Raw genomic sequence first — 18,906 nt, 5'->3', positions numbered from 1 at the left:
TTCTCATTAAATAGTAGCTGTTGTTATTATTCCTTCTAGCATATATTTAATCATGGCCTTCCTTGTGTTATTGTTTAATCATTTAAATTATGTATTTCTTGGTTCCTCTCTATGTCTTGGTTCCTAATTGTGAAGTTTTCCCACGAAAAAAGAGACTTGATTTTATAGTTTTCGTTTATTTGTTTTTTGTTTTTTGCCGCTCAGGCTGGAGTGCAGTGGCACGATCTCGGCTCACTGCAACCTACACCTCCTGGGTTCAAGTGATTCTCCTGCCTCAGCCTCCTGAGTAGCTGGGATTACAGGCGCCCGCCACCACGACCAGCTGATTTTTGTACCTTTAGTAGAGACGGGGTTTCACCATGTTGGCCAGGCTGGTCTTGAACTCCTGACCTCAGGTGATCCGCCCGAGGCTCCCAAAGTGCTGGGATTGCAGGCATGAGCCACTGCGCCTGGCCAATTTTATAGTTTTTGTTTACCATTTTCAGCACTACATACACATGGTAGGTCTCCAATACCTGTCACTTAAAGTGAAACTATTACTGCAGTAAAGAAAATAGGTGAAACAAGAGTAAGAAATGGAGGAGAAAAGATAGGCTTCATTTTATAGATGGAGTTCTCTTACGATTCTTAGAGCATGTAATTTGTTCCTTTTTTCATTGTTGTTGAGTCTCGTGAGCTCTTCTGCCGCAATCACAAGAGGGTGTGAACGTCATTCAGCAAGGATGCTAGAAATTTCTGGAGGTCGTCGCAGATAGTTTTCTTCTAGGCCCGTGGTGGGACAGAGTCTCAGACAGTAGATTCTGATCTATCAAAATAGCTCAAAGCATTAAGTGCTAGGTCATGAGCTGGTTGTTTGGACATATTTCCCTCGCTGAGGGCATGAAAAACCACCAGTAGGAAGGGAGCCTTTAGTCTTCAGCCATCCTCTCTTCCGTCCGCTTCTCCTTTATCAGCAGCTCAGATGGATGTTTACAAGCACCATACTCACCTGTCACTATTCATACACATTTGGGGGAAGTTGAAAGTTACACCCCAGTGGGAAGAGGTAGGGACCCAGGTGGAATCACTCAACAAAATTAACCCAACTGCAGACAGGAGTCCTCATGATGGCAGGAACTGCCAGCGGGGTCCTTCTGCCATTCACCCAGCAGTCCAGGACCCCTACCAGGTCCCTCCCAGCTCTGTGGGTGCCCTCACCTAGATGAAAATGTTGCATTTCTCCTTCTCCTAGGCTGGAACAAGACATTAAAAAGTTAAAGGCTGACCTGCAAGCCAGCAGACAAGTGGAACAAGAGCTCCGCAGTCAGATCAGCTCCCTTTCGAGCACCGAGCGAGGGATCCGCTCAGAAATGGGCCAGCTTCGGCAGGAGAATGAGCTGCTGCAGAACAAGTAAGTGCACCTTTTAGGCCTTTGGCCATAAGCCCAGCAGCTTCACTGCTTTTTTTGTTTCCAGGGGTTGGAGCACAAGATTCATGGTGACAGAGACCCGCTGAGAGGTTTTTAAATAAAATGTTTAAAATACTTTATTTAGTACCAGATACTCAACATGTTTATAAAATCCATAAAAACTTATTTCATTGCCACAAAACAGTTTATTAATATTACTATTTTTGTCTTCTCTCATTTAATAACTTCTTAATCTAAAATAGTTATTGAGTTTTTGGATAGTAAAATTGACAAGAAGTAGTTCTGCCACAGTTTGAAAATTTTGCTCCTTTGAGTGAAAGTTTCTAGAGGATTTGACTATATTTACTTTTATTGCCAGAACTAAAAGATAACATTGAACTTTGATTTTATTTGAAAAGGCAGGCGAAAAGGCAGGCAAAAAGCCAGGCCTTCTGTGTGAATTCTTTTAGGCTTTTGATTAGTTCATTCTGGAATTACTTCTTGACTCAGTGTGGGTCTGTCCTTTTTTCTTTTTTTAAATCTCCCAGCAATGTGTGCCTGTGGTAGTGGCAAATAACCTCTCCATTGCCTCTGACCAGCACTTGTGGCCACACTGATATGTAGAGAACATCCCAATGATAAACTCACCTCATGCTGATCGGTAAAGCTGGGAGTGGTAGTAAGCAGGAAATATGACTGAAATTTCTATCTGAAATTAAGCATCCTGTGACTCTAAAAGAGGATTTGGGGACACTGTGAGCAAACATCCTGAGCTAGAAAGGAAAAGCTGTAGTAGGCTACAGCAAAATTGTGTTCAAGAAAAATAAAAACCTTCCCCTTTCCACCCCTTACCTCAGTTTCACTGGGGCTGGTCCCATCAGTGGTTCTTTGGTGGGAGTGAAGTTCTTTCAGGGTGCTCTGGAACATTAGAATTAGTTATACAATTATCTTCCCCTGTGTTTGAAATTTGTTTTACCCTGTTTTCTGGATGACCTTCTGTAGATCACTTAATTGAATAGAGCAGAGGCTAGATCTGAATCTCTGTTTTGTAAGGCAGCTTGTTTATTGGTGTTTAGGAATTATTAAGGAATAATGACAATGTGTTTTCCTCAGGCATTCTGGTAGTTGACATTTTTGACTTGCTGTTTAAACCTCTTGTTTAATTGGCCTTAAGGTGATAAAGAGATGTTTCTCAAGGGTTTATAGTGGGCATTTGTAATTTTAAGACTTTATATGACAATCATTTCCATATAGGTTACATAATGCTGTGCAAATGAAGCAAAAAGACAAGCAGAATATCAGCCAGTTGGAGAAAAAACTAAAAGCTGAGCAGGAAGCCCGAAGTTTTGTAGAAAAACAGTTAATGGAAGAGAAAAAAAGGAAGAAGTTAGAAGAAGCCACTGCTGCCCGGGCTGTTGCATTTGCTGCTGCATCTAGGTACGTCCATGTCACCTGAGTGTTTAGTCCAAGGTTGGCTTTCCTTTACCAGCAAAGACATGGGAATCTGATGCCTTGGGCAGGATTGGATGTACAACAATCATGCACAGATGGATTGCTTTTAAGTACTGTTTTATTAGCTGGTTTAAACTCCATCTACACAAGCTTGCACTGTCTTATAACAGCTTCATCCCTCAGTGACCTCATCTATAAAGTGGGATGAGGGAATCACCATGTTTCCCATACCTGGGAGGCAAAGTACTGCTCGTAACGAGGTTTCCAGTCACTTTTTGTCAGGCTGATGATTACTAAGCGCATTGAGAGATTCCATCTGGAGGTTCGTTCCCTTTAGAGAGCTATCATTACTCTCCACTCTCAGGTATATGTGTTTCTGAAGTTTTTATCTTAAAATGGAAGAAAGATGAAATCTTGGTTGCCCAAGCACTGTGTACTGGCTGCTCAAATGGATATCAGCAGACTATCAAATGAAATGGAAAAAAAAGTGAAACATAAGTCTCTACTAGATGGAATTACATTTGTGGCATAATGAAAATTGGGGACTACCTCCTATACCACTGGAAAGTACCCCTGTGTGCAAGTATTCCAAAAACTGTTAGATAGTTAAGAGCTTTTTTTTTCCTTTTTGCTTCTACTTCACTTACCACTTTTTCCTTTGTTTTTTTGACTAGTGAAGTCCCTCTGCATGTGGGAGTCAGTTAGGTGTTTGCAGATATAGAGCGAGGGTAAATTATTACTTATTTCACTTTTAAATTCCGTCCTAATTTGTATCTACATGGTATAATTCAACTGTAATTCTTCCTTGAATTTTGCTTTGTTGTAATTAAAGTTAAATAATTTAACTTTTGGCATGTTGATAGCCTTCTTTGTGGGTTCTGGCATTTGCAGAATAATTGGTGAATCATTTCACCTTTTAGGAAATAACAGCAAATTAGAACTCTCTCCTGTGTGATCCTGCCTCCCCTCAGCAGATGGCTGAGCTGGCTTGGCCCATCAGCATCTATACGGACTTACAAGGCCCTTGACTAGCCTGCCTACAATGTGGGGTTGTTTGTTTGAAGATGTATCCGCATTCTGAAGCACTTACACTTGCAGGAGATGTTTCTGAACAGTCATCTAGTGATGACTGCTCTCCTCTCTCCTCAATCATCTAGCACCTGCCCTTTCTGAGAAATTCCTCTCAGGAGGACATAGCAGTTCCTTAACCATATTGCTTAGTGTCTCCCATGCCTGAGAATCAGTAAGTTGGTTTCAATGTCTACCTCAAATTCCTTTTGCTTCCAGTTAGGCTTATTTATCTTATCCCAGACAGTCCTTGTTTGCCATCATTTATTCTTTTTTTCCTTTTTTTTTGAGTCGGAGTCTCACTCTGTCATCCAGGCTGGAGTGCAGTGGCACGATCTCAGCTCACTGCAACATTTGCCACCCGGGGTCAAGCAATTCTCCTGCCTCAGCCTCCCAAGTAGCTGGGATTACAGGCTCCTGCCACTGCGCCCAGCAAATTTGTGTATTTTTAGTAGAGATGGGGTTTCACCATCTTGGCCAGGCTGGTCTCGAACTCCTGCCCTCAGATGATCCGCCCACCTTGGCCTCTCAAAGTGCTAGGATTACAGGCGTGAGCTACCATGCTAGGCCTGCCATAACTTACTCAGTAAATCTCAGGGCATAAATCTCTGACTGGACCTTCCTTTTTGGTAGGCAGAGAACACCAACTTTCTTCATTGGGCTGTTTCTGGAACCTAGATAGTTCCAGCTTTGGATTGACCATTGCTATCATCTCTTTTAGCTCAACCTTATGATAGCCCTGAGAAGCAGCTTAACGGTGTGCCCTTATTTTTCTATTTACTTCAGGCTTGTGGCTACTTTATGACAAGAAAGGCAAAAGTCCCAATGCATAGCCCCTCAAAAGTGGGGGGAATTTTTTTTTCTAGTTCACTGCCCCCTGCTGGAGATAGTACATGTTCAGTTCTATCTGGCTTTGTGTGTATTGTCTCAAGTCTTATGGCCTGGTGGGAAGTTTGCTGGATTGGGAAGCCAAAAAACCTCAGTTCTTATCCCTGTTCTATGACCTGAAAACTAGGTAACCTTGGACTAGTATTTTATCTATGTAGCCTCAGTTTTCTTATCTGGAAAATGGGATAAATATACCCTAGGTTGTTATAAGTATTGAAGAAGGTAGTATGGGTAAAATACCTTAGTGTCTGGCTCATCTAGACAATAATAATTATTGTTTATATGTATGTATTTTGAGACAGGGTATCATTCTGTCACCCAGACTGGAGTGCAGTGGTACAATCATAGCTTACTTTAACCTCAAACTCCTGGTCTCAAGCTGTGCTGTTGCCTTAGCCTCCTGAGTAGCTGGAACTACAGGCATGTGCTACTATGCACAGCTATTTTTTAAATTTTTTGTAGAGACAGGGTCTCTCTGTGTTGCCCAGGCTGATCACAAACTCTGGGCTCAAGCAATCCTCCCACTTTGGCCTTAGGAGTGCTGGGATTACGGGCATGAGCGACCATGCCCAGCCCAATTATTTTAGAGTATTATTGAAATTATGAAAGGACACAGAGAAGTGAGCAGACTGAGCCAAAAGCTAAAACCTGACAGTCTCTGGAGCGTAAAAGAAATATAAATCCCACAGTATAAGTAAACCTATAGTTTTTTGGGTCTTTTTTTCTCTTTTTTGAGACAGAGTCTCACTTTGTCACCCAGGCTGAAGTGCTGTGACACCATCTCAGTTCACTGCAGCCTCTGCCTCACGGGTACAAGCGATTCTCCTGCCTCAGCCTCCTGAGTAGCTGGGACTACAGGCATGTGTCAATACACCCAGCTAATTTTTGTATTTTTAGTAGAGACGGAGTTTCGCCATGTTGGCAAGGCTAGTCTTGAACTCCTGACCTCAAGCGATCCACCCGCCTTGGCCTCCCAAATTGCTGTGATTATAGGCATAAGCCACTGTACGCGACCAACCTATAATCTGTTTTTTAAAAATTTTATTTATTTATTTATTTTTTTGAGATGGAGTCTCACTCTGACGCCCAGGCTGGAGTGCAGTGGCACGATCTGGGCTCGCTGCAACCTCCACCTCCTGGGTTCAAGCAATTCTTCTGCCTCAGCCTCCCCAATAGCTGGGACTACAGGCACATACCACCATGCCCAGACAATTTTTTTTGTACTTTTAGTAGAGGCAGAGTTTCACCATGCTGGTCAGGCTGATCTCGAACTCCTGACCTCAAATGATCCACCCGCCTCGGCCTCCCAAAGTGCTGGGATTACAGGCCTGAGCCACCGTGCCTAGCCCCAACCTATAGTCTTTTAAATCATTTTATTTCCTTCTCTTCTTTTTCAAAAGGGGAGAATGCACCGAAACCTTACGGAATCGGATCAGAGAACTAGAAGCAGAGGGCAAGAAGCTCACAATGGACATGAAGGTGAAAGAAGACCAAATCAGAGAACTAGAACTAAAAGTCCAGGTAAGGGGGGAACAAAAGACTTCCCTTGTACTTGAATTCCACTTTTATGCTAAACTTGTGCTCTGTGTTGCAGTGTAGAGATAATGCCTTTTAATGCAGATCAAATCTCATTGCATCTGAAAAATCTCTATGTGACAAAAAGATTTGAAGTTCTAATCTTGTCCAACTCATTTCAAGTCATGTTAATGTAGCCAGATTCTAATACAAGCCAGAAATGTTGACAATCCCTTGGTATGTTTTATACCAGGATTTAACTTGCTGTAGATTCATTTAACTTTTTCAGGTTATAGGCCAGACTAGTGTCCTTTGGAACTTACATACCTCCTTTAGGCCCAACCCTCTTTCTGTTGCCAGGGGATTGACCCTCCTGCATGGCTCTGAGCCTCGCAGATTGCTGTTCATAGCAGTGAATGATGAGGAAAGGTACTAGTGCTATGGATATAGGCTGTTTTGTGGGCTGTGTATACTTTAGCCAAGTATTTGTCATTTAAACTAATGTCACATATTGTAAAGTTACGGTAATTTGAGCCAGATGGGACAAGTGAAAAATTACCCTCAAGTCAGTGGACTAGAATGATGATCTGGAGTACAGTACTGAAAAAAATACCAAAAAAAGCAAAGGTGGCATCAGAGACAGATGGGAAAGGTAAGGATTAGTCAGTAAAAGGCTTTAGAATAGCTAAATGACTGGAGGAAAAAAAATTAGAAGCTTATCTCATACCACATATAAAGAAATTCCAGATGAAGAGCTGATGGCAGAAAAAAACAAAGAATAAATGATTTTTTAAAAACTAGGTGGAAATATACTTGACCTTGAAACAAGGGAAAGATTTTCTAAACATAAAAGCAATGGAAAAAAATCACAAAGCAAAAATCATAATAATAAATGAAAAAATCAATTGGGGAAGGTACACATTTTGCAACAAATATTATAAATAAGGAACTAGTGTTCTCAACATATATGTAGCTCATAAAAGTTGCTAAGGAAAGCTCAAATATATAGAAAAATAGGCTGAGGATGTGAACAAATAATTCAGAGGAAATACAGGTGACTGATAAGATCATAAAAATATAAACTCACCAATAATAAAATACATGCAGATTAAAATTAGATATCATTTTTCTCCTATGAAATTAGCAAATAATTTTTAAATGAGAATATCAGTCATGGTGAGGATGCAACAAAATAGGCTTCATACATTGCTGGTGGAAATGTAACTTTCTGTAAAAGATCTTGCACTTTTTAAGTATTTACCTTTTTTAGGAACCCTGCCTAAGGTAAATAAATATTTTAAAATCTCACCAATGAGTGATGTACAGAGACGTTCATTGTAGTGGTATAAAAATGTAAAAAAATTGAAAACAGTCTTAACAATGGGAGAGTCATTTAAATTTTGGTATGTAAACATTCAGGAATATTGCATAGCCAACAAAAATTTTATTTTCAGACAATAGTTGAAATCATTTAGTTTTTAAAAGACTGTACAAAACTGTACATGTAATATTTCACTTATGCTAAAAGATACACATGCATAAAAGATTAAAATATAAAATTTTTTAGTGTTGGTATTATGAGTAATTTTCATTTTCTACTTTGAATTTTTCTGTATTCCTAAATTCTCTGTAATAAGTTTGAATTTTTCTGTTAAAAAGAAAAAATTCAAATATCTGTATATATTATCTACGTTAACAAGTGGGCTTATTCTGCAGTATGCCCTGTCAAAATAATTAACATTTTTACAATTTTTAGTGCAGGTTGAGGAAAAGTTTTGGCAAGTTTGATTACAGCATTATAATAATTTGCACATGGCCAGCAAGGAAAAAAGTTCTCCGTGGTTCTGAATTAGGCCTGTAAGAAAAGTGTTTTATTTGAAAGCAGATTCCATTGTTATCTAGACACATGCCCAACACAGTCAAATGATTATCTTCTAAATGTTTTTGTATGTGCATATTGCCATATGAACACATTTAGCACTTGCCTAAACCCATGAAACACCAGAATTTTGTTTTCTAGTAGCCAGACCAAGAATAGTGGGATTTAATTTGTGATTTCAGGCTAATTTATAGACATCGATGCCAAAACTACCTTGTAGCATTGCTGTTTTGATGATATTGATAGGAGCTTCGGAAATATAAGGAAAATGAGAAGGACACTGAGGTGTTAATGTCAGCCCTCTCAGCCATGCAAGACAAAACACAGCACCTGGAGAACAGCTTAAGCGCAGAGACGAGAATCAAGCTGGACCTGTTCTCCGCACTGGGCGATGCAAAGCGGCAGCTCGAGATTGCCCAAGGTAGGAGAGCATGGGCCCCTGGTGAGGTAGTGTGACTGATAGCACACGGGGATGCACAGGCCAGACCTCTCCTGAGAGCTCTCAACCAAAGGGCATTTCAGTTTTCTCTTCAAGGGTCTTGGTAAGTGCCCAACATTGAAATATAGGAACTATCACATTAATTCATTTGCAGACATATTTTGAGATGAGAACATGTCAAGTGCAGGGCATACAGAGAATAGTATGATTTCTGTGTTGAAGGAGCTCAGTGTTGTTGAAGTAGAGAACTGCAGAGGCATCAAAAGATGCTTATGGAGAAGTATATACGGGGTCTGTGGGAACATAGAAAGAGGCAGGGACGAAACTAGTCTGGGGAGTTGGAGAGGGCCCTTCCCCAGGGGAGCTGATGTCTGAGCTGGGGCCTGAATGATGAGGAGTTAGCCCAGTGAAGCAGCAGTATGGTGGATGGTGAGAGGTAGAGGGGTCCAAATGGAAGAAACAGCTTAGGCAAGGACTGGGAGCTGGTGGGGCTTGATGTGTTCCATGCTGCAGCTAGCCTGTTTGACTGGAGCAGAGGTTACGAATGAGGGAGCCGCAGGGGAAAGTCTGGAGAGTAGGCCATGGTCATCCACTTTGCCAATATTTACTGAGACCTACTTTGTGCCAAGCACCATAAGATTCCTTGAGAATACAGCCCTGGCGATGACAGGTGATGAACAAGCCAGCAGGGAGTATGTCAGTTGGCAGTAGGTGCAATGATGGAAATAAAGTCGTGGCGAGGCAGAATGTATGTGGCAGGGGTCTCCCTTTTTAACATGGCAATCATGGAAAATCCCTTGAGTAGGTAGTATTTGAGCAGAGACCCAAAGGAAGAGAGCAGGAGTGAGCCGTGTAAAAAGCTGGAGGAAAGCACTTCCCGGGAGGGGGCAGCAAGTGAAAAGCCCTGCGGGGGAGCGTGGGTACTGTGCTGGCAGAGGATGGGGGTTGTAGCCTGTGTCATGATGGGGAGAGTTGTCAGAGCAGGCAGGAGTAGCAGCAGCCAGATTGTGTAGGACTTGAGGCCCATGGAAAGAACTTAGGGTTTTACCGTGAGTACCATAGGGGAGCACTGGAAGGCTTTTGAACAGAGGCATGGCATGACCTAAGGAAAGTAAATTTGGATTTTTGTCCAAGAACTTGATTAGCTATCCAATCAGAGTACTAAATTGAGTATAATACTGAAAAAATAGAGTACTCTATAGAGTACTAAATAGAGTACTGCATAAAATAGAGTACTGAAAAGAATTTTCAAATGGTTGACTTAGTGGAAAGAAAAGAATATTTCAAGCAAGGCATGGTGGTCTGCGTCGGTGCCTGCCCATAGTCCCAGCTGCTCAGGAGGCTGGGGCAGGAGGATCACTTGAGCCCAGGAATTTGAGACTAGCCTGGGGAACATAGCGAAACCCTGTCTCTAAAATAAAGAATATTTCAACGGGGACTGACAGAGTAGTCACACTGTGTGCAAAGCATTATCCTAGAAGCTCTGGGGGAGGCAAAGATGAAGACAACATGATGTGTGAACTTTTGTCTTAGGGACCCCTCTACACTCTTAAAATTATTACCCCAAAGAGGTTTATTCAAGTGGATTCTATCTCTCAATATTTACCTACTAGAAATTAAAACTTAAAACGTTTATTTATTTATTTTCAAGACGGGGTCTTGCTCTGTCACCCAGGCTGGAGTGCAGTGGCTCAATCTCAACTTACGGTAGCCTTAACCTACTGGGCTCAAGTGACCCTCCCATCTCAGCCTCTCCCTGGTAGCTGTGACTATAGGCATGTGCCACCATGCCCAGCTAATTTTTTTTTTCTATTTTTTTTCTAGAGACGAGGTCTCACTTTGTTGCCCAGGCTGATCTTGAACTCCTGGGCTCAAGAGATCCTCCCATCTCAGCCTCCCAGAGTGTTGGGATTACAGGCATGAGCCACTGTGTTCAGCCAAAGTAATTTATTATTCATTTTAAAATAACATACAAACATATTACATATTAATACAACTTTTTTATTTAAAACTCTATTTTCCAAAACAAAAAAATTCCTGAAAAAAGTGGCATTATTTTACATTTAGCAGATCTCTGTAATGTCTGACTTCATAAAAGATAGTTCCATTCTTTTTTTTTTTTTTTTTGAGACAGAGTCTTGCTCTGTCAACCAGGCTGGAGTGCGGTCGCGCGATTTCTGCTCACTACAATCTCCAGCTCCCGGGTTCACGCCATTCTCCTGCCTCAGCCTCCCGAGTAGCTGGGACTACAGGCTCCCGCCACCAAGCCCGGCTAATTTTTTGTATTTTTAGTAGAGACAGGGTTTCACCATGTTAGCCAGGATGGTCTCTATCTCCTGACCTTGTGATCTGCCTGCCTCGGCCTCCCAAACTGCTGGGATTACAGGCGTCAGCTACCGTGCCCAGCCAGATAGTTTCTTATCTCTGTTTCTATATTCATTCTGTTGTGATTTCACACTCCACCTAATTTCTAGAAGACTCCACTTACCCTTGTGACAGAATGAGCATGAAGAAGGGAAATAACATCTCAGTACTATTATGAAGGTAGTTTTGAGCCTGTGGACCCTGACTGTACTTTGAGAATTGCTGAACTAGGGTGAGCCCAGCAGAAAAGTAGAGGCCTGAGGTAGAGGCAGGGGGCTAGAACAGCCAGAAGAGAGAGATCAGGGAAGGCCTCGTGAAGGAGGGGCCTTTGAGTGGGCTTTGAGAATGAATTTCAAGAGCAGAGAATGCCAAGAAAGAACATGTTGCCTGAGGAAGTAGTATAAGCAAAGAAAAGAAGGTGCCAGGATGTTCAGGTGAGCAGTCCAGCAGCCTTAAGCTGGGGGCCGGGAAGGAAAGAGTGGGAGGGTAGGGGACCATGAATAAAGCCATACTAGAGAGAGTATTCCCTAGATCTTCCTGAGGGAAGAAGGAGGGGATGTGTTCAGGCTGGGTAGGTGGGAAATCTCCCTCCTATAGCAATGTGAAAGTACCGATGGAAGGGTTGAGACTGAGTGGAGACAGACTGTGAGGAAGCTACCACTGTCCTCTAAGAGATTGATAAGTATGGGGAGGGCAGACGGGCCAGACGATGAGTGGAGAGTGGAGGTGCCTGAGAATTCTGGAAGGACAGGGTTGTTGGAAGCAAGGAAGGAGAGCAGAACAGATTGAAGGAGTGAAGGAAGGAATAAGTTTGGTTTTAGATGTTTTGATTTGAAGGTACTCCCTAGAAACCCAGTAGGAAATATTCGTCAGTCAGTGGAACTTTGGACCTAAACCAAAGACAGAGGCCCAAACCCTTGGGAGTAAGGGGTTGGATTTAGAAGTCGTGAGAAGTTAGTGAAGCGCAGGAGTGGCTTGGGATGGCACTGGTGATTGAGCAAGAGAAGGAGTTTGAGAGTCACACTGCTTTAATCTGTGGACTCAAGGAAAGGCATTTAAGAAGGTTCCCAGGAATCCTGCTTTGAAGCTGAGCTTCTGACTTTACACTCACTTTTTTTGCCTGCCCGGCTTAGCTCCCTGAGGAGTGGCCACCCCTCTCTGCTTCAACCCTGTTTACTTGGTTTTGCAAACTTGGAAAAGATTCCCCCTGGACTGAAACAGCATCTGGCCTCAGAGTAGCCAGCAGAGCTTGGCTTCCCAGCTCAGACTGTGTGCTCTGCTGTCAGCCCAGAAATCCTCATAAAGTGACAAAGAAGCAAAAAGAACTTTTTCCAAAGCACTGGGTATGTTTCTGGGTTACTGATTAAAGAAATCAAACTTAAATCTGCAGGGAAAGACACGTGGCTCATATATCAGATGCTTTTAGGTATTTTATTCATCTGAGGCTTATTTTGTTCAAAGAGAAGGAGGATATTTGATGCTTCCTTGAAGCTTAGGGGACCTGAAGGAAGTGAGGGGGGCAGTTCCTTTCTGCTGCTTTCACTGCTGTCTTCCCCACTCCCTCCCTCCAGGGATGTGCTCAGGATATTCTAATAAGAATCCAACTTTGTAATTTAAATCAAACCTCTCGTTGCTTTTCTCCTTCCTACTTTCTATATCATTTGATACATCCTGGTTCCAAAATGACTTTCAGGCCGGGCGCGGTGGCTCACACCTGTAATCCCAGCACTTTGGGAGGCTGAGGCGGGCGGATCACGAGGTCAAGAGATCGAGACCATCCTGTCTAACATGGTGAAACCCCGTCTCTACTAAAAATATAAAAATTAGCCAGGCATGGTGGCGCGCGCCTGTAATCCCAGCTATTCGGGAGGCTGAGGCAGGAGAATTGCTTGAACCTGGAAGGTGGAGGTTGCAGTGAGTAGTGATCACGCCACTGCATTCCAGCCTAGCAACAGAGCAAGACTCCATCTCAAAATAATAATAATAATAATAATAAACAAAACCAAAATGGCTTTCATCTCTACTACATCCTTTAAAAAAATATACCACCAAGCTTTCTTATATTCCAAATGGATTATTGTCTTCTATAGGACCCATGAGCAATCTCAAAATAAATGCAACTGAAATGCAACCTTTTTCTTTTTTATGTATTTTTGTGGTTTTCTTTTTTTTTTTTCTTTTTGAGACAGGGTCTCTGTCGCCCAAGCTGCAGTAGAGTGGCACGATCTTGCCTCACTATAGCCTCTGCCTTCTGGGCTCAAGTGATCCTCCTGCGTCGGCCTTCTGAGTAGCTGAGATTACAGGTGTGAACCACCAAGCCTGGCTAATTTTTATATTTTTTGTAGAGACAGGGTTTCGTCATGTTGCCCAGGCTGGTCTTGAACTCCTGGGCTCAAGCAGCCCACCCACTGCTGCCTCCCAAAGTGTTGGGATTACAGGCATTAGCCACCACACCTGGCCAGCATTTAAGTTTCTGAAAGACTACTCCTAAGTGTTCTAGGTGCTTTTACATATACTAACCATGTCTTTCTTCTGGTGTCCCTAGAAGACAGGAAGCTACATAGCATGATGAAAGTTATGTGGGGCTTTGGAACAAAGTGATCCTGGGTTTAAATCCTGCCCTACCTTTTGATAACTAAATGACTTTGAGCAAGATACACAACTTGTAGAACTCCAGCTTTCTACTGGCCTGGGCAATAGGGAGCTAGCAATGAAAAAAAAAAGAAAGGTAGACACAGTATCTGCCCTCATGGAACTCATGGTCCAGCAGAGAGATGATGGACACAGATCATCACCAAATGAATAGTTGCCAGAGATTGAAGAATGCTGTAAGTAGGAGTGTACACTTGAAACAGACTGCATGGAATTGAATCCTGGCTCTGTTGCTAGCTGTATACCTTGAGCAAGTCACTCAACTTCTCTATGCCTCGGTTTCCTCATCTATAAAATGGATAATAATAATTCCCCCATCATGGGGTTGTAAGAAAGAAATGAGTTAGTATATATAAGCATTTAGCATGCCTGGCATATATGAAGCTCTATGTGTTAGTTTTTGTCATTGTAAGTGACAGAAAGGGAGCTTAGGGTGTGTTAAGAATCTAGGAGTTAGGCCGGGCGCGGTAGCTCACGCCTGTAATCCCAGCACTTTGGGAGGCCGAGGTAGGCAGATCACCTGAGGTTGGGAGTTTGAGACCAGCCTGACCAACATGGAGAAATCCCGTCTCTACTAAAAATACAAAATTAGCCGGGCGTGGTGGTGCATACCTGTAATCCCAGCTACTCGGGAGGCTGAGGCAGGAGAATCGCTTGAATCTGGGAGGCAGAGGTTGCAGTGAGCCGAGATCTCGCCACTGCACTTTAGCCTGGGCAACAAAAGCAAAACTCCATCTCAAAAAAAAAAAAAAAAAAAGAATCTAGGAGTTGTAGGAAGCTAATTTAGACAGGAGGCTCAGGGACAGTTTTGCTGAGGAAGCAGAAACAGAATCCTCAAGTGTTAGCTAGCTTCGCAAAGAAAGCAGGAGACACACAGGACAGGAAGTGGCCTGAGGTAGGCAGGAGCTGACTGGATCAAGAAACTGAAGCGTAGTGAGGGCAAGTGTGCTGGAAGGCTAAATGGGGTGATGTTGCTAAGGCAAGGGCAAGCAATGCGGGTCCCACCCGTGCTCCCACAGTGCAGCAGCCACAGAGCTTCCTCTGTTTCCTGTCAGAGAGGCTGGTGGCAGAAGCGTATCACTGTGACTGAGTCTGAGGCCTTGGTTATTCTATATTCCTTGGTCTGACACTCAGAGATAGTCTATCCTCTCAAAAAACTTTCAGCTCAAGAGGCGGAGCCGGAGTTCATAATTACTGGCCCTCTTACGCTGTCATAGGTAACTGCCATGTTCAAAACATGGTTCCTGGAAACTGACTTCTTTACATCAATCACACTTATATGAACAGAATCCCTTCTTAGCTTTAAGCCAAGAATCAGTAAACTGTGACCCATGGGCCAAATCTGGCTTGCCACCTGTGCCTGTACTGCGTGCCCATGAAGAATGGTTTTTACATTTTTCCATGGCTGGGAAGAAAAGATGACAAAGATATTACGCTATATATGGCCCATGACACCTAAAATATGTACTGTGTGTCCCATTATAGGACAAGTTTGCCTGTCCCTATAAATCACTGAACCTGGAGCTGTTCACACTGAGCCGAAACTACTCAGGGATTGGCCCCTGGGGGCATTGTGTTGGGTGAGGCCTCCCTTTTCACTAATGGTGGGTCTTTGATCTTACAGGACAAATCCTTCAGAAAGATCAGGAAATCAAGGACCTAAAACAGAAGATAGCCGAAGTCATGGCCGTCATGCCCAGCATAACATACAGTGCCGCCACCAGCCCCCTGAGCCCTGTTTCCCCCCACTACTCTTCCAAATTTGTGGAGACCAGCCCCTCTGGACTTGACCCTAATGCCTCTGTTTACCAGCCCCTGAAGAAATGAAGGCCAGCTGTGTGCTGTGCCCAAACATTCGGTTACCGGAAGGCATTGCAAAGGAGCGTCTCTGGCAGTCAAGATAAAAAAAAAAACAAAAACAGTTTCTCTTGTATTTTGTGGGACTGTATCTGTTGTCATTTTTAAAAAGGGGGGAAAGGATAACATCCAAATCTGATTAGAACTGCCCATCAGTTTTTCTTGTAAATTTTTAGAAGACCTCACAGAACTTTACAGTTTATTTTTCTCGGCCAACACATTAAAACCATTCTTGGATTTCAAGTAGCCAACTTTGCCTTTTATGTATTCTTGCATAGTTTCCTCTTGAAGGAAAAAAAAAGAAGAGTTTTTGCTTTTCAACCCTTTACGTTTGTTTAGTTTTATTCTTAAATAAGCAAGCAAAACCTGCACATTGGATTCACATGAGATGATAATGAAAACTTTTAGTTTAAGGGTGAAGGGTTAAGTAACCTAACAGAGCTTTGATGTTATAGCTGCATTAAAGAAGGTGATTGTCAATATTACAGAAAACAAAAATGGATTGCCCCTCCAAGGACAAGACAGATTCAAGGAGCATCATTTAAGCTGAGAAGAGACCCAAGTGATGAAACTAGCTGTAAGAATATAACAGGGCTTGTGTTTGAAATATTTATATTCCCATCAGTGTGTTTAGTCCTAGAAAATTGCTAGCAGCAGTCTTCTTCACAGTGCCTTGGGAAAAGACATTTCAAGAGGAAACTTGATAATTTTAAACTCTTTTTCCCCATTACCGTCATCTATCCTCTATCTGTATCAAGCTCACTGCGGATCCTGCTGTAAAACTGGTGGGTAGCTGGGCTGTCCGTTACCACCACGGCCACATCTCCTGTTTCTTTGAATAGAAAGCACCACAGTGTTTTGCACTTGCCTCCAGCAAAGCGCCCTGGGAAGGGAGCCGGGCAGTGTTTGTGGATGAGAGACTGTGATGATGGCTAATAAAAGCTGCGGGTCTAGGCTTTTTTTTTTTTTTTTCCATTTCATTTCATTTCATTTAACTGTGCTTTCTCCACTTTTCATCATCTTGTGTTTGATAATTTAAAAGAAGCTTGACTATTCCTCAGCTCTTGTGCCAAGGAGGGGTTTTGTTTTTGTTTTTTTTTTTAAGACTCTTAAAACTCTGCACAAAGATTTCAGTTTCAAATGTGTATTATACATGGGTAGAAAAGTGTTTGCACAGGCAACTTTTGGAAGTGTTTAAGAATCAGGGTGGGGGTGGGGGGAGGGACTGGGGCGGGGGGCAATGCAAAATTGTATTTGGAAACTAGGAAAAATTAAGAAACCAAATAAATTGGTTTTGCTTCCTTGCCATGGATTCTGGAAGGACGTAGTTCTTCTAAAATTTCCTGTTAATTGGCATGTACGTCTCATTTAAAGCAAATTAAGTAGGACAAGCAAGTCAGTAAAATAGAAGTATTAAAAAGAATCATCCTTTAAATCACAGATCTTATTTTGAGATTAAAAAAATACTTCTAGCTTTAGCCAGGTGTGCATGTTGCTGCCATTTTGCATTTTTGAATCATCTTGTGTAAGTGTCACCATGAAAGTGTTACTCAGAATTGTCATAGATTTTCTCATCTTTGTGCAAAAACATGGAAAATTGTCACTGACTTTGTGTTGAGGTTTCCCCCATTTTGCTGCCTTTTGGGACACTTCGTTAAATACTGGTCTTGGCTGCATTCTTTTTTTTTTTTTTTTTTTTTTTTTCCTGTGGGGTTCAAAAGAATAAACATTTTCTTACAGATAAAACTAGTTTTCTGCCTTTTTAACTTTCAGGAGAGCACAGCAAGGTAGATTGCTCTGAGTGGGGCTTAATGGGTTGCTATCTTCTCATCTCAGCCTGCGTCAGGTGGGGGCCCCCCCACACACAGCCGATCCCTGGGTGGGGGGCAGACACAGGATTTGGGGGAGACCCATCAGGATCTCAAGTTGGTTTGGTTTCTGTACTTAAGACATGTCCATTCTCATTTGTTCTCTCCCTTCTCTGGCATCTGATTAGAACCAAGGCTGACTTGTTTTCTGGTACAGCCCTCGTTTCCTAAGAAAGAAAATTAGGGGTGGAGTTGGGGGGTAGTTGGTGAGAAAATCTTGAGAGCAAATTTCCTTCACCAATGCCTTGCCCTCTATTTTCTAGAATCTTATTTGGCCACTTAGTGACCAATACCCTATTGGGTTTCCTATCTGCTATAGATCCTGAACTAACCTCCACTTTTATCATCCTCCCTTGTTTTTAGAGGCTTTGTCTGTTTTCATCTTCTGAGAAGCCAACTGCCTCTCTTGGCCATTGTTACAATTGATCTTGGCTCCAGTTTTGGAAAATTTTGCTCTTGGCACCTCACCCTCTGTCCTTATTGCTAGATAGCCTTTCTGAGTCTTGGCCATCAAGGCTATTGCAGACACTCCACACTTAATATCATGAGCAGAATTCCCCAGGGGAACACGTTGCCTTGCCTTGGCTTTTGCCTTTGCTTTCCCTGAAGGAATGTGTCTGCCTACAGAACTCTCATTGGCACGTTCTTTTCTACCAACAAAATCTTCAGTTGTTGTCTTTATTTTAGGCCCATCATAAAGCAGCAATTAGCTATGAAAATCAAAAGGCTGTAATCGTGATGAACTAATGGGGACAGACTAGGAGAAAGAGAGAGAAAACTCAGATCTTCAAGTTTCATTGCTAATTTTTCTTTTTTTTTTTTTTTTTTGAGATGGAGTCTCACACCATCATAGAGCAGCTCCACATCTCAGTACATAATTTATTACATGCTATAAAGCAGTGTTTGCCATTCTAGATGGTTAAATATTTAGAGGAAGAATGGGCTGTGTGTGTTTTGACTGGCCGAATAACCTCTCTCTATTGACATCTCCCAACTTTACATAAGGAAACAGCTGTCTACGTTCATTCTCCCTGTGGCAATCTTTCCAAGAGATCCTGTGGAATGAGAATGAACAACTCATGACTCCCAGCCTGCAGGAAGGGCATAATCCTTTTTCCTGCCATCCCTCTCCCCTGCCTGTGTTAATCCGGTCTATGAAGAGCCACCTGGGAGGGCTGAACATTTCTAACAGCTGCCCTCACTGCTGCTTTTGAAATTCACACCACAGCAGAGGGAACTAAAGAGGTAAACCAGAAGCCTACCCCAAAGCCACTGGCCAGAGTAGCTAGGCCTGTTTAGATTAAAGGGCCTCTGAGCCCCATAAATGCCTGGTTATATATGACTCTCAAAGATGCTTACTGCTGAGCTGGCCTCTTCCCAGGCCTCACAGGACCTACCCAAAGGCATCCCCCTCGTCTTTCATGCAGAGCCCTAGGGCCCAGCCAAGCCCTCCAGACAGGGATGGAAGTCAACTCCCAGCTTTGCCTCCACAGGCTCTGTGACTGCCCTTAACCTCTCTAGGATGCCGTTTCCTCAC

General features: G+C 42.7%; 1 protein-coding gene across 1 annotated transcript in view; it reads left to right on the top strand.

The window, feature by feature from the left end:
* MACO1 (macoilin 1) overlaps positions 1 to 15,744 on the top strand; it is a 69,186-nt gene extending 53,442 nt beyond the window's left edge. The window contains exons 7-11 of the mRNA XM_007979992.3: positions 1,232 to 1,390; positions 2,642 to 2,824; positions 6,196 to 6,316; positions 8,436 to 8,610; positions 15,269 to 15,744. Of these exons, the coding sequence (XP_007978183.3) occupies positions 1,232 to 1,390; positions 2,642 to 2,824; positions 6,196 to 6,316; positions 8,436 to 8,610; positions 15,269 to 15,471 (841 nt within the window). The 3' untranslated portion in view covers positions 15,472 to 15,744. The remainder of the gene's footprint in view (positions 1 to 1,231; positions 1,391 to 2,641; positions 2,825 to 6,195; positions 6,317 to 8,435; positions 8,611 to 15,268) is intronic.
* Positions 15,745 to 18,906: the final 3,162 nt, after the last annotated feature.

The sequence above is a fragment of the Chlorocebus sabaeus genome, chromosome 20, assembly GCF_047675955.1.
Source record: "Chlorocebus sabaeus isolate Y175 chromosome 20, mChlSab1.0.hap1, whole genome shotgun sequence".
NCBI lineage: Eukaryota > Metazoa > Chordata > Mammalia > Primates > Cercopithecidae > Chlorocebus > Chlorocebus sabaeus.
Note: the sequence above shows the minus strand (reverse complement) of the source record. Positions and strands in the feature narration are given on the sequence as shown.